At 50.4% G+C, this 12,521-nt stretch overlaps 1 protein-coding gene across 6 annotated transcripts in view; it reads right to left on the bottom strand.

Annotated features, from left to right (window-relative positions):
* Positions 1 to 2,883: 2,883 nt before the first annotated feature.
* Positions 2,884 to 12,521, bottom strand: part of IQSEC3 (IQ motif and Sec7 domain ArfGEF 3) — a 47,144-nt gene continuing 37,506 nt past the window's right edge. Inside the window, exons 13-14 of one of the 6 annotated variants that reach the window (XM_072144952.1) lie at positions 7,462 to 7,505; positions 2,884 to 6,705 (exon numbers count right to left, since the gene is read on the bottom strand). In XM_072144952.1, coding sequence (XP_072001053.1) covers positions 6,322 to 6,705; positions 7,462 to 7,505 — 428 coding nt within the window. In that variant the 3' untranslated portion in view covers positions 2,884 to 6,321. Of the gene's footprint in view, positions 6,706 to 7,461; positions 7,525 to 12,521 lie in introns of all 6 variants that reach the window. The other 5 variants (XM_072144954.1, XM_072144956.1, XM_072144957.1 and 2 more) reach the window with 5 other exon arrangements.

Below are 12,521 nucleotides of genomic sequence, written 5' to 3'. Positions count from 1 at the left end.
GGAGGAGTGGTAAGGCATATGGTGCTGCCTGAGAAGGAGTGGTCTGATATATGGCACTGCTAGAGGAGGAGTGGTAAGGGATATGGCGCTGCTAGAGGAGGAGTGGTCTGGGATATGGTGCTGACAGTGGAGGAGTGGTCTGGGATATGGCGCTGCTAGAGGCGGAGTCACCTGGGATATGGCAATGCTAAAGGAGGAGTCACCTGGGATTCGGCGCTGCTAGAGGAGGAGTCACCTGGGATATGGCGATGCTAGAGGAGGAGTCACCTGGGATTCAGCGCTGCTAGAGGAGGAGTCACCTGGCATATGGCGCTGCTAGAGGAGGAGTGGTCTGGGATATGGCGCTGCCAGAGGATGAGTCACCTGGGATATAGCAGTTGCAACATCCCCCACCGGGGCCTAGCCTTTTCTTGGGGCCTGGAGGCAGCCGGGGCCCAGAATACCGGAGTGGTTGGCGGTTGCGGCCTAGGGCGCGCTGATGTCACGGTGCTTGGCATGGGGACCTACAGCCTGGCAGGTCTCCAGCAGGCGGTGTGTGCAAGAAATATGGAGGGAGAGGCTGATGTACTGGTTCTGCCTGGGGCAACCCCTTAGCGATGTTAGAGGAGGAGTGGTCTGACACATGGCAGTAAGAGAGGAGTCACCTGGGATGTAGTGGTGCTAGAGGAGGAGTAATCTGACACATGGCAGGACTAGAGGAAGAGTCACCTGGGATGTAGTGGTGTTAGAGGAGGAGTAATCTGACACATGGCAGGACTAGAGGAGGAGTCACCTGGGATGTAGCGATGTTAGAAGAGGAGTGGTCTGACACATGGTAGGACTAGAAGAGGAGTCACCTGGGATGTAGCGATGTTAGAAGAGGAGTGGTCTGACACATGGTAGGACTAGAAGAGGAGTCACCTGGGATGTAGTGGTGCTAGAGGAGGAGTGGTCTGACACATGACAGTACTAGAGGAGGAGTCACCTGGGATGTAGTGATGCTAGAGGAGGAGTGGTCTGACACATGACAGTACTAGAGGAGGAGTCACCAGGGTTGTAGCGATGTTAGAGGAGTGGTCTGACACATGGCAGTACTAGAGGAGGAGTCACCTGGGATGTAGTGATGCTAGAGGAGGAGTGGTCTGACACATGGCAGTACTAGAGGAGGAGTCACCTGGGATGTAGCGATGTTAGAGGAGTGGTCTGACACATGGCAGTAAGAGAGGAGTCACCTGGGATGTAGTGGTGCTAGAGGAGGAGTAATCTGACACATGGCAGGACTAGAGGAGTTACCTGGGATGTAGCAGTTTTGCATTTCTTGGTCGGAATGTTTTTTTCTTAGATAGGTTTTGATGTAGCATTACTAGAGGAGGAGTGGTCTGGCAGATAGAGGTGCTACAGGAGGAGTCATCTTGGATGTAGCGATGCTAGAGGAGGAGTGGCACTATGCAGAGTGTTTATATGGCAGCCATATGTTATATTTATTGCTATATTCTACATTAACTCTGCATCATCAGTGACCTGGAAATTCAGTCACCGGCATCATCATCCATACAGCGAGGAAAGTCTGCCCCCCCTCCCCCCGTGCACTGGATGTAGTGCTATACGGGTCTCTAAGACTGTATCACACAGGAGAGGATTAGATACACAGCTCAGCAGACTGTATCACACAGGATAGGATTAGATACACAGCTCAGCAGTCAGTATCACACAGGAGAGGATTAGATACACAGCTCAGCAGACTGTATCACACAGGATAGGATTAGATACACAGCTCAGCAGGCAGTATCACACAGGAGAGGATTAGATACACAGCTCAGCAGGGAGTATCACACAGGATAGGATTAGATACACAGCTCAGCAGGGAGTATCACACAGGATAGGATTAGATACACAGCTCAGCAGGCAGTATCACACAGGATAGGATTAGATACACAGCTCAGCAGGCAGTATCACACAGGATGGGATTAGATACACAGCTCAGCAGGCAGTATCACACAGGATAGGATTAGATACACAGCTCAGCAGGGAGTATCACACAGGATAGGATTAGATACACAGCTCAGCAGGCAGTATCACACAGGACAGGATTAGATACACAGCTCAGCAGGCAGTATCACACAGGAGAGGATTAGATACACAGCTCAGCAGACAGTATCACACAGGAGAGGATTAGATACACAGCTCAGCAGACTGTATCACACAGGATAGGATTAGATACACAGCTCAGCAGGCAGTATCACACAGGGTAGGATTAGATACACAGCTCAGCAGGCAGTATCACACAGGAGAGGATTAGATACACAGCTCAGCAGGCAGTATCACACAGGAGAGGATTAGATACACACACCCCCTCCCCCCAGGATACAGAAGACAGACTCGTGTGTAGAGGTAACATAATCTCATGTTATTTCTAGATTTCTATAGAACAGATAAAATATTCACTTCTTATCAGTTACAAAATATTACAGGTGTCTGGGTGCTCGGTCTCGTGTCCTCACCCCCGGCGCGGATGAGTCTCTGGATCTGTGACGGGGAATGGGAACCTGTATTCCGGAGATTTCTATATAGAACAACAGTCAGGAGCGCGGGAGGAAGTCACAGAACATCACCCGATATATAGAAAGTGTAAAACATGGCAAATAATATACACAACCCTTCAAGGAGACCGCTCCCTGGACATCCCCTTTAAGAGGGACCATCACCTCCATGACTATTTTTCAATGCAATTTTCAATGGTCTCCTGTCCCATTGACAGACATGAGTTAAAGGGATATTGTACAGGTGACAGTAGAACCACCCATGATACTTATCTACGTCTTTCATACAGATTTCATTATTAAAATAGATTTATTTCTTTATGTTTTTTCTAATTAAACACACAGAATTCATCAGATTTAAAAAAAAAAAAAAATCAAATATTGCAGTACCACCTCCTGCCTACAGGGGTCACTGTTTGCGGAACGTAGATCGCTCCATAGAAAAGGCTGGAAACAGTGACACCTGCTGGCTAAAAAAAAATATTGGTTGTTTTAATATCTGAATATTTCCTTTAAATATGGAAACTTTTAGTTATTTCATGTGGATCCTTGATGTATATTGTAAAGTGGAAGGCCAGGATTGAAAAAACATGGCTGGTTTCATTGAAAATCAACACAACGCATGTGTAATACTACAGCTTATCCCCCTTTACTTCAATGGGGCAGAGCTGCAATACCAGAAGCAAACTGCAGACTATGGTGGCGCTGTTTCCTGTAGTAGATGAGTGTAATGAGATACATAAACAGCCACAGTCACTGTTGTGGTGCACAACATATTCCCAGCTATTCTACAAGTGACTATAACCCTAAGGAAAAGTACTGACAACGCTCGTCTTAAGAGCCTAGTGATACAACAATACACTTGTGTTCAGAAAAAATAGACTTCTGTGAACTGTCGCTGCCATGGTAGCCCTTACAGTTAATGCTTTGATGGCGGGGGATTCACATCATGAGACATCAATGACTTAGGAAAACACTGTTTGGTTCATACCAAAGCTCATCAGCGAGGATAAGGCTCTCGATTTATCATCTAAGGTGCCATACAGCTCCTATATATTACTGCATTCACCTTTAAGTGACTGTTTGGCTCATACAAGAGCTCATCAGTGATGATAAGGCTCTCGATTTATCATGTAGCCTGCCATACAGCTCCTACTTAGTACTGCCTTCACCTTTAAAAGAGACTGCTCGGCTCATATCAGAGCTCATCAGTGATAAGGCTCTCAATTTATCAGGGAAAGTGACAAACAGCTCCTATAGACTACTGCGTTAACCTTTAAAAGAGACTGTTTGGTTCTTACTGGAGCTCATCAGCGAAAAGTGGATTTTTGATTTAGCATGTAAAGCACAAGGCAATGACTAGTCTGCCTTCTAAATATCTATATTGTGGATTACCTATAAAAGATTTTTCCTTATTCAAAGAGTCTGTTTGGTCCTTACTAGTCCTCATTAGTGGGAATAGGTTTTTCAGTTCAGCTTCTAAAATCCTGTTTGGAGGTTATCTGTAGGAATGAAGATTCAATTCTACATGCAAAATACGGTTTGGCCCTTACACGATTGCATCAGGGGAAATAAATTATTGCGGACAGCACACTTCGGTACTAACTAGAGCTCATCAGTGCAAATTGTGGTTTTAGCTCTGTATATAAAATACTAAATTGTTATTAGTTAATCTCATAAATCAACCAAAAAGACTAGACTTATTCAAGATGTGTAATAGTTCTACCTTAAAAAAGGGCTGTTTCCACCTTAATAGAGCTTACAAGTAAAAGCCAGGCTATGCAAATCACCATGAGCTCATCAGTGGGAACTAAGGTTCCAATTTTGAGTGTAAAACCCTGTTTGGACTCTAACTGGATCTCATCAGTTGGGATGAGGTTTGTAACTTCACAAGTAGAAGACTGTTTGGTTGTAATTAGAGCTCATGAGTATGCAGATATTTTAATTTGACATGTAAAATACCATTTGGCTCTCGTTTATGCTCATCATTGGGAAGTGGGTTTTTCAATTCAATATGTAAATTTTAACTTGGTTTTTCTGGAGCTCATCAGTAATAATGGTATTTGAGGCATTAAATGAAAACACCTGTCAGATTAAAAAATACTCTTTGGGTCTAATCACGTCTCATTTCAGAATATGGGTAGGACTAGGTGCTACAGATTAAAAATTCCACCTTAAAAATCAGTTTGGGCCTTAATGGAGCTCATCAGTGAGAATAGGCTTTCCACAAGTGGGCTTGAAGTGCTCTTTGATCCTAGCCAGGGATCATTTCAGAATATGCATAGGACTAGAATTGCAACCATCTGTGATGTCAAAAATTACATCGACTGTTTGGGTCTTAGTGGAGCTCATCAGTGAGAATAGGGTTTTCATTATTAATGTAAAATATAATTAATAATATAACTAACAAGTCTTTATATTGCAACACATCATTTACAACATGACATTTCTGACTTGGAAAAAACCTGTTTGGTTCATACTAGATCTCATCAGTAGGAAAGAGATTTTTCAGTTCTGCATGTAAGACCCTGTATGGCTCTACTTTAGGCTCATCAGTAGAAAATGTTTAACTGTCTTGGAAGCTTAATACTGTTTGTCCTTAGCAAGATTTCATTAGTAGAAATAGGTTCTTCTTTTCCTAAATTCTGGATATAATATACTTTTTGGTACTTACTGAAGCTCATCAGTGTGAATTATATTTTAAATTCAACTGGTAAAACAACATTTTAGCCGTAACTAGAGCTCATTCATGGGAACAAGGGAAAGACTGTTCGGCACTAACTAGACCTCAGTAGTGAAAACACATCACTGGGGATTCAAAGAACCTCATTCATGTAGATCTGTTTTCCCTTACTGAAGCTCATCAGCCACATGCAGTCAATACTACATGTTATTGTGGAAAATCTTAAAAGGTCTGTAACCTCCTTTTCGAAGCTCATCAGTGTGAACAGTTTTAGCTTCATTACATAATGCACCATGCAGTAAATGCAGTAACATGTGCTATTCATATTGTGCATCAGCAGTGATCACATGCAACTTCACCCGACAAAAAGACTGTTCGGCCCTTACTGGAGCTCATCAGCAAGATCTTATTATATTTTTTGGTATATAGTGATTAGAATAGAATTTGCATACACAGGGGGATTTAAATATGGATTTATGTAAATGAACATCAAGATATATAACAAAGTAGTTCCAAGTTTTACATAAAGACTGTTCCGTCCTTACTGGAGCTCATCAGCAGGAACAGGAAATTTTGGGAAACATTTTAATATTCATCAATATATACCAAAAAATTCTAAGAAATCTGGACAACTGGATGACTGTATGGCTCCCGCATCCTGGAAAAGCTGGGTTACCCATGGCAGCCATATTGGTTGTGATAAACATTAAGTGCTCTACGGAACATCACCGATCACATTGTAGTATCGTAATCTCTTGCGGATGAGGATTCCGTTTGAGGTACGCAGCTCCAGTGATCATGAGCAGTTCGGTTGTAGCTCCGAGTCTTGGAAAAAGTTTTTCTTCAACAGTGCCGTGGTGCGGTGGGCGGGGCTGACTGTTGGGGGGCGCGGCGGGATTGTCTTGGACGTGCTGCTCGTTACAAAGGTTTCCTCCACGATAAAAAATATTGGTGATCAACCCTACTAAAAATTCACAAACTTTTTTTTTTTCGGAAGCGGCGGAGGAGAGGGATGGGCTATTGTGCAAGGGGGCGTGGAAGAATATATGAGATAGATGGGGGCGGGATCGAGAGGGCGGGATTTCGGAAGGCGTGCAGGCGGCTGAGTCCTGGGATGGCCTACACCAGACTACGCGATCCGCTGGAATACCTGCGTTCTCTAAGAAGGACCCCCGGGGGGCAGTATTGGTGCGGGTGGTTGTAAGGAGGTGGTGGCGGGGGTAGAGGGGGCTGGTGGACGGCTCCTCCCACGCTGCGCAGGGGGGTAGAGGAGCAGGACCCAGACAGGTAGCGGGTGACAGTCTGGTCGATGGCCGGCAGAGCCCGCCCGGGTGTGTCCAGCACAATCACCTTGACAATCTGCTGACACTGCAGGAGCCGGTCGTAGGGGGCGGCCTGCAGCGCCTCCCGCTGCCCATTAGGAGCCGTGCTGCCCGGAGCTCCATTCTCTGGCCCCTGGGGGGCGCTGTGCTGGGACGTCTGAAGCCTGTTGTGAATTGACACCTAGTTTAGAAACAGCCAAAGAAGCATTAAATGTTACATGACTATCTCCCACGTGCTAATCCTGGCTGCCCTGTGCTCCCCCCAACAAGCTCGTATCATAGACTCCGCCTCTGGGTGGGGGGGCTCCCAATAGGCCGTGACATGCCAGGGTGAGACTATAAGGGTTGATATCATCGCGTTTATATTACAGACCTGGCCGGCATTCAGCAACCCACTTAAAGGGGAACTTCAGTCAGCGTACAAGTGGGTGGGGTCTGACACATGTTTTCAGTCATGGGAAAATATGTGTCCAGGAGGCGGGAACACAAGACCGTGTGCAGGGAGTGGGAGGGGTTTAGAGGCGGAGTTCTCCTTTAAGGGGGTCTTATATCGGTGCTGTTGCCTTTTGGACTTCCTTTATGATCCGAAATTAGGGAAGCGGCCGCGGTCTGCAAGATAAATGGGATAACGGTGATATACAGGGACCTGCCGCCCGAACCGGGGAGAGGATGACCGGAAAATCGGGATGCAGCTCACTACATCCGCAGCCGGAGCTGCAATCGTAATTCAGCCAAGATCAGGACTGGGCGGTCCGGTATCCCCCCTCGTATTAGGGTGACAGGGCGATGTATAGGGGGTCGGGGGTGATGGGGTGACTGCCGCTACGGGGAGGATAACAGCCGACTAGGATGGAAGTGGCGGCACTGAGCTTGCGGATGGTTGAGCAGCGCAGGATGGAGCGTTGTGATTGGCCGAGCACAAGACAGCGCTACTCACCTCCACCGCGCTGTCGGTGTCCTTCTCAGGGGACTGGCGCTTACCTTCAAAATATGAGGTGAACTTAGGTGGAGGAGAGAGGAAGAGACACAGAAAGAGAGAAGAAGGAGAGGAGGAGATAGCAAAACGGAGAGAAAAGGGAGAAGGGTGAGGATGGGGGAACATCGGAAGAAGGGAACGTGATCAAAGAATGGAGGACAGAAAGAGAGAGGGCGGGGCTGGGGGCGGGGCAGGGATAAGGGGGGTATCATGTGGAAAACGGGGTCTGGACACGTCAGGATGGGCTAAGGTTGGGATTCTTCTACTACTTCCTGCATTTAAGTGTTTAGGACTCCTATGCTGCTCCTCCCCCTGTGCACTTCTCAGCCTGTCTCCTCCTGTGCTGCTCCTCCCCCTGTGCACTTCTCTGCCTGTCTCCTCCTGTGCTGCCCCTTCCTCTCTCCTCCCCCTGTGCATTACCCTTCCTCTCTCTCCTCCCCCTGTGCACTGCCCTTCCTCTCTCCTCCTCCCCCTGTGCACTGCCCTTCCTCTCTCTCCTCCCCCTGTGCAGTGCCTTTCCTCTCTCTCCTCCCCCTGTGCAGTGCCTTTCCTCTCTCTCCTCCTCCTGTGCACTGCCCTTCCACTCTTTCTCCTCCTCCTGTGTACTGCCCTTCCACTCTCTCTCCTCCTCCTGTGCACTGCCCTTCCACTCTCTCTCCTCCTCCTGTGCACTGCCCTTCCACTCTCTCTCCTCCTCCTGTGCACTGCCCTTCCTCTCTCTCTCCTCCTCCTGTGTACTGCCCTTCCACTCTCTCTCCTCCTCCTGTGCACTGCCCTTCCCCTCTCTCTCCTCCTCCTGTGTACTGCCCTTCCACTCTCTCTCCTCCTCCTGTGTACTGCCCTTCCACTCTCTCTCCTCCTCCTGTGCACTGCCCTTCCTCTCTCTCTCCTCCTGTGTACTGCCCTTCCACTCTCTCTCCTCCTCCTGTGTACTGCCCTTCCTCTCTCTCTCCTCCTCCTGTGCACTGCCCTTCCACTCTCTCTCCTCCTCCTGTGCACTGCCCTTCCTCTCTCTCTCCTCCTCCTGTGCACTGCCCTTCCTCTCTCTCTCCTCCTCCTGTGCACTGCCCTTCCTCTCTCTCTCCTCCTGTGCACTGCCCTTCCTCTCTCTCTCCTCCTCCTGTGCACTGCCCTTCCTCTCTCTCCTCCTCCTGTGCACTGCCCTTCCTCTCTCTCCTCCTCCTGTGCACTGCCCTTCCTCTCTCTCCTCCTCCTGTGCACTGCCCTTCCTCTCTCTCCTCCTCCTGTGCACTGCCCTTCCTCTCTCTCCTCCTCCTGTGCACTGCTCTTCCACTCTCTCTCCTCCTCCTGTGCACTGCCCTTCCACTCTCTCTCCTCCTGTGTACTGCCCTTCCACTCTCTCTCCTCCTGTGTACTGCCCTTCCACTCTCTCTCCTCCTCCTGTGTACTGCCCTTCCACTCTTTCTCCTCCTCCTATGTACTGCCCTTCCACTCTCTCTCCTCCTCCTGTGTACTGCCTTTCCACTCTCTCTCCTCCTCCTGTGCACTGCCCTTCCTCTCTCTCTCCTCCTCCTGTGCACTGCCCTTCCACTCTCTCTCCTCCTCCTGTGTACTGCCCTTCCTCTCTTTCTCCTCCTGTGCACTGACCTTCCACTCTCTCTCCTCCTCCTGTGTACTGCCCTTCCACTCTCTCTCCTCCTCCTGTGTACTGCCCTTCCACTCTCTCTCCTCCTCCTGTGCACTGCCCTTCCTCTCTCTCTCCTCCTCCTGTGCACTGCCCTTCCTCTCTCTCTCCTCCTCCTGTGCACTGCCCTTCCTCTCTCTCTCCTCCTCCTGTGTACTGCCCTTCCTCTCTCTCTCCTCCTCCTGTGCACTGCCCTTCCTCTCTCTCTCCTCCTCCTGTGCACTGCCCTTCCTCTCTCTCTCCTCCTCCTGTGTACTGCCCTTCCACTCTCTCTCCTCCTCCTGTGTACTGCCCTTCCTCTCTCTCTCCTCCTCCTGTGCACTGCCCTTCCACTCTCTCTCCTCCTGTGCACTGCCCTTCCACTCTCTCTGCTCCTCCTGTGCACTGCCCTTCCATTCTCTCTCCTCCTCCTGTGTACTGCCCGTCCACTCTCTCTCCTCCTCCTGTGCACTGCCCTTCCATTCTCTCTCCTCCTCCTCCTGTGTACTGCCCTTCCACTCTCTCTCCTCCTCCTGTGCACTGCCCTTCCTCTCTCTCTCTCCTCCTCCTGTGCACTGCCCTTCCTCTCTCTCTCCTCCTCCTGTGCACTGCCCTTCCACTCTCTCTCCTCCTGTGTACTGCCCTTCCACTCTCTCTCCTCCTCCTGTGCACTGCCCTTCCTCTCTCTCTCCTCCTCCTGTGCACTGCCCTTCCTCTCTCTCTCCTCCTCCTGTGCATTGCCCTTCCTCTCTCTCCTCCTCCTGTGCACTGCCCTTCCTCTCTCTCCTCCTCCTGTGCACTGCCCTTCCTCTCTCTCCTCCTCCTGTGCACTGCCCTTCCTCTCTCTCTCCTCCTCCTGTGCACTGCCCTTCCTCTCTCTCTCCTCCTCCTGTGCACTGCCCTTCCTCTCTCTCTCCTCCTCCTGTGCACTGCCCTTCCTCTCTCTCCTCCTCCTGTGCACTGCCCTTCCTCTCTCTCTCCTCCTCCTGTGTACTGCCCTTCCTCTCTCTCTCCTCCTCCTGTGCACTGCCCTTCCTCTCTCTCTCCTCCTCCTGTGCACTGCCCTTCCTCTCTCTCTCCTCCTCCTGTGTACTGCCCTTCCACTCTCTCTCCTCCTCCTGTGTACTGCCCTTCCTCTCTCTCTCCTCCTCCTGTGCACTGCCCTTCCACTCTCTCTCCTCCTCCTGTGCACTGCCCTTCCACTCTCTCTGCTCCTCCTGTGCACTGCCCTTCCATTCTCTCTCCTCCTCCTGTGTACTGCCCGTCCACTCTCTCTCCTCCTCCTGTGCACTGCCCTTCCATTCTCTCTCCTCCTCCTCCTGTGTACTGCCCTTCCACTCTCTCTCCTCCTCCTGTGCACTGCCCTTCCTCTCTCTCTCCTCCTCCTGTGCACTGCCCTTCCTCTCTCTCTCCTCCTCCTGTGCACTGCCCTTCCACTCTCTCTCCTGTGTACTGCCCTTCCACTCTCTCTCCTCCTGTGTACTGCCCTTCCACTCTCTCTCCTCCTCCTGTGCACTGCCCTTCCTCTCTCTCTCCTCCTCCTGTGCACTGCCCTTCCTCTCTCTCTCCTCCTCCTGTGCATTGCCCTTCCTCTCTCTCCTCCTCCTGTGCACTGCCCTTCCTCTCTCTCCTCCTCCTGTGCACTGCCCTTCCTCTCTCTCCTCCTCCTGTGCACTGCCCTTCCTCTCTCTCTCCTCCTCCTGTGCACTGCCCTTCCTCTCTCTCTCCTCCTCCTGTGCACTGCCCTTCCTCTCTCTCTCCTCCTCCTGTGCACTGCCCTTCCACTCTCTCTCCTCCTCCTGTGCACTGCCCTTCCTCTCTCTCTCCTCCTCCTGTGCACTGCCCTTCCTCTCTCTCTCCTCCTCCTGTGCACTGCCCTTCCTCTCTCTCTCCTCCTCCTGTGCACTGCCCTTCCTCTCTCTCTCTCCTCCTCCTGTGCACTGCCCTTCCTCTCTCTCTCCTCCTCCTGTGCACTGCCCTTCCTCTCTCTCTTCCTCCTTTGCACTGCCCTTCCACTCTCTCCTCCTCCTTTGCACTGCCCTTCCACTCTCTCTCCTCCTCCTGTGTACTGCCCTTCCTCTCTCTCTCCTCCTGTGCACTGCCCTTCCACTCTCCTCCTCCTGTGTACTGCCCTTCCACTCTCTCTCCTCCTCCTGTGTACTGCCCTTCCACTCTCTCTCCTCCTCCTGTGTACTGCCCTTCCACTTTCTCTCCTCCTCCTGTGCACTGCCCTTCCTCTCTCTCTCCTCCTCCTCCTGTGTACTGCCCTTCCACTCTCTCTCCTCCTCCTGTGCACTGCCCTTCCTCTCTCTCTCCTCCTCCTGTGCACTGCCCTTCCTCTCTCTCTCTCCTCCTCCTGTGCACTGCCCTTCCTCTCTCTCTCCTCCTCCTGTGCACTGCCCTTCCACTCTCTCTCCTCCTGTGTACTGCCCTTCCACTCTCTCTCCTCCTCCTGTGCACTGCCCTTCCTCTCTCTCTCCTCCTCCTGTGCACTGCACTTCCACTCTCTCTCCTCCTCCTGTGCACTGCCCTTCCTCTCTCTCTCCTCCTCCTGTGTACTGCCCTTCCTCTCTCTCTCCTCCTCCTGTGCACTGCCCTTCCTCTCGCTCTCCTCCTCCTGTGCACTGCCCTTCCTCTCGCTCTCCTCCTCCTGTGCACTGCCCTTCCACTCTCTCTTCCTCCTTTGCACTGCCCTTCCACTCTCTCCTCCTCCTTTGCACTGCCCTTCCTCTATCTCCTCCCCCTGTGAACATCTTGGACTTATCACTGTCCTAGACCACGTGTATACTGATATTAAAGGGAACCTGTCAGCAGAAATGGACATAATAAACCACTAGCAGTATGTTGTCCAGTAGCTGAACACCTTCAGGATTGTGTTTCTTCCATGACCCAGTGCAGTGGCTTTATCCAGAAAATCCACTTTGAAGTGAGGTGTACATTGGTTTTGTGAAGGCAAAGGAGGCGGAGATTATAACACTGAAGTCCAGCTCTCCCTCCTCACTGTAATTCTGCATCCAGTGACATCACTAAAGTCTGATGGATGATGTCAATCACAGAGGAGGAGGTGTCAGATCAGAGATCCCCCCCTGACTTCAGTGTTACACTCTCCGCCTCCGTGACTTCATAAAACCAATTTAACTCCAAAGATGATTTTCTGGATGATGCCACAGCACTGGGACATGAAAGAAACAAAAACTAGAAGGCGTTACACTGTAATAATAATATAATATACTGGTTTATTAGGCCAATTGCTTATGATAGGTTCCCTTTAAGCTCTTCACTAGACCACCAGGGATCCTTACACCAACTTGTTTACTGCCCTAAACCATCACAGATACTGACAACAGCCCCTTTCACTGGCCCAGATCACCAGCAATACTGACAGGGATCCTTATAA

This window comes from Engystomops pustulosus, chromosome 4, assembly GCF_040894005.1.
Source record: "Engystomops pustulosus chromosome 4, aEngPut4.maternal, whole genome shotgun sequence".
Taxonomy (NCBI): domain Eukaryota; kingdom Metazoa; phylum Chordata; class Amphibia; order Anura; family Leptodactylidae; genus Engystomops; species Engystomops pustulosus.
Note: the sequence above shows the minus strand (reverse complement) of the source record. Positions and strands in the feature narration are given on the sequence as shown.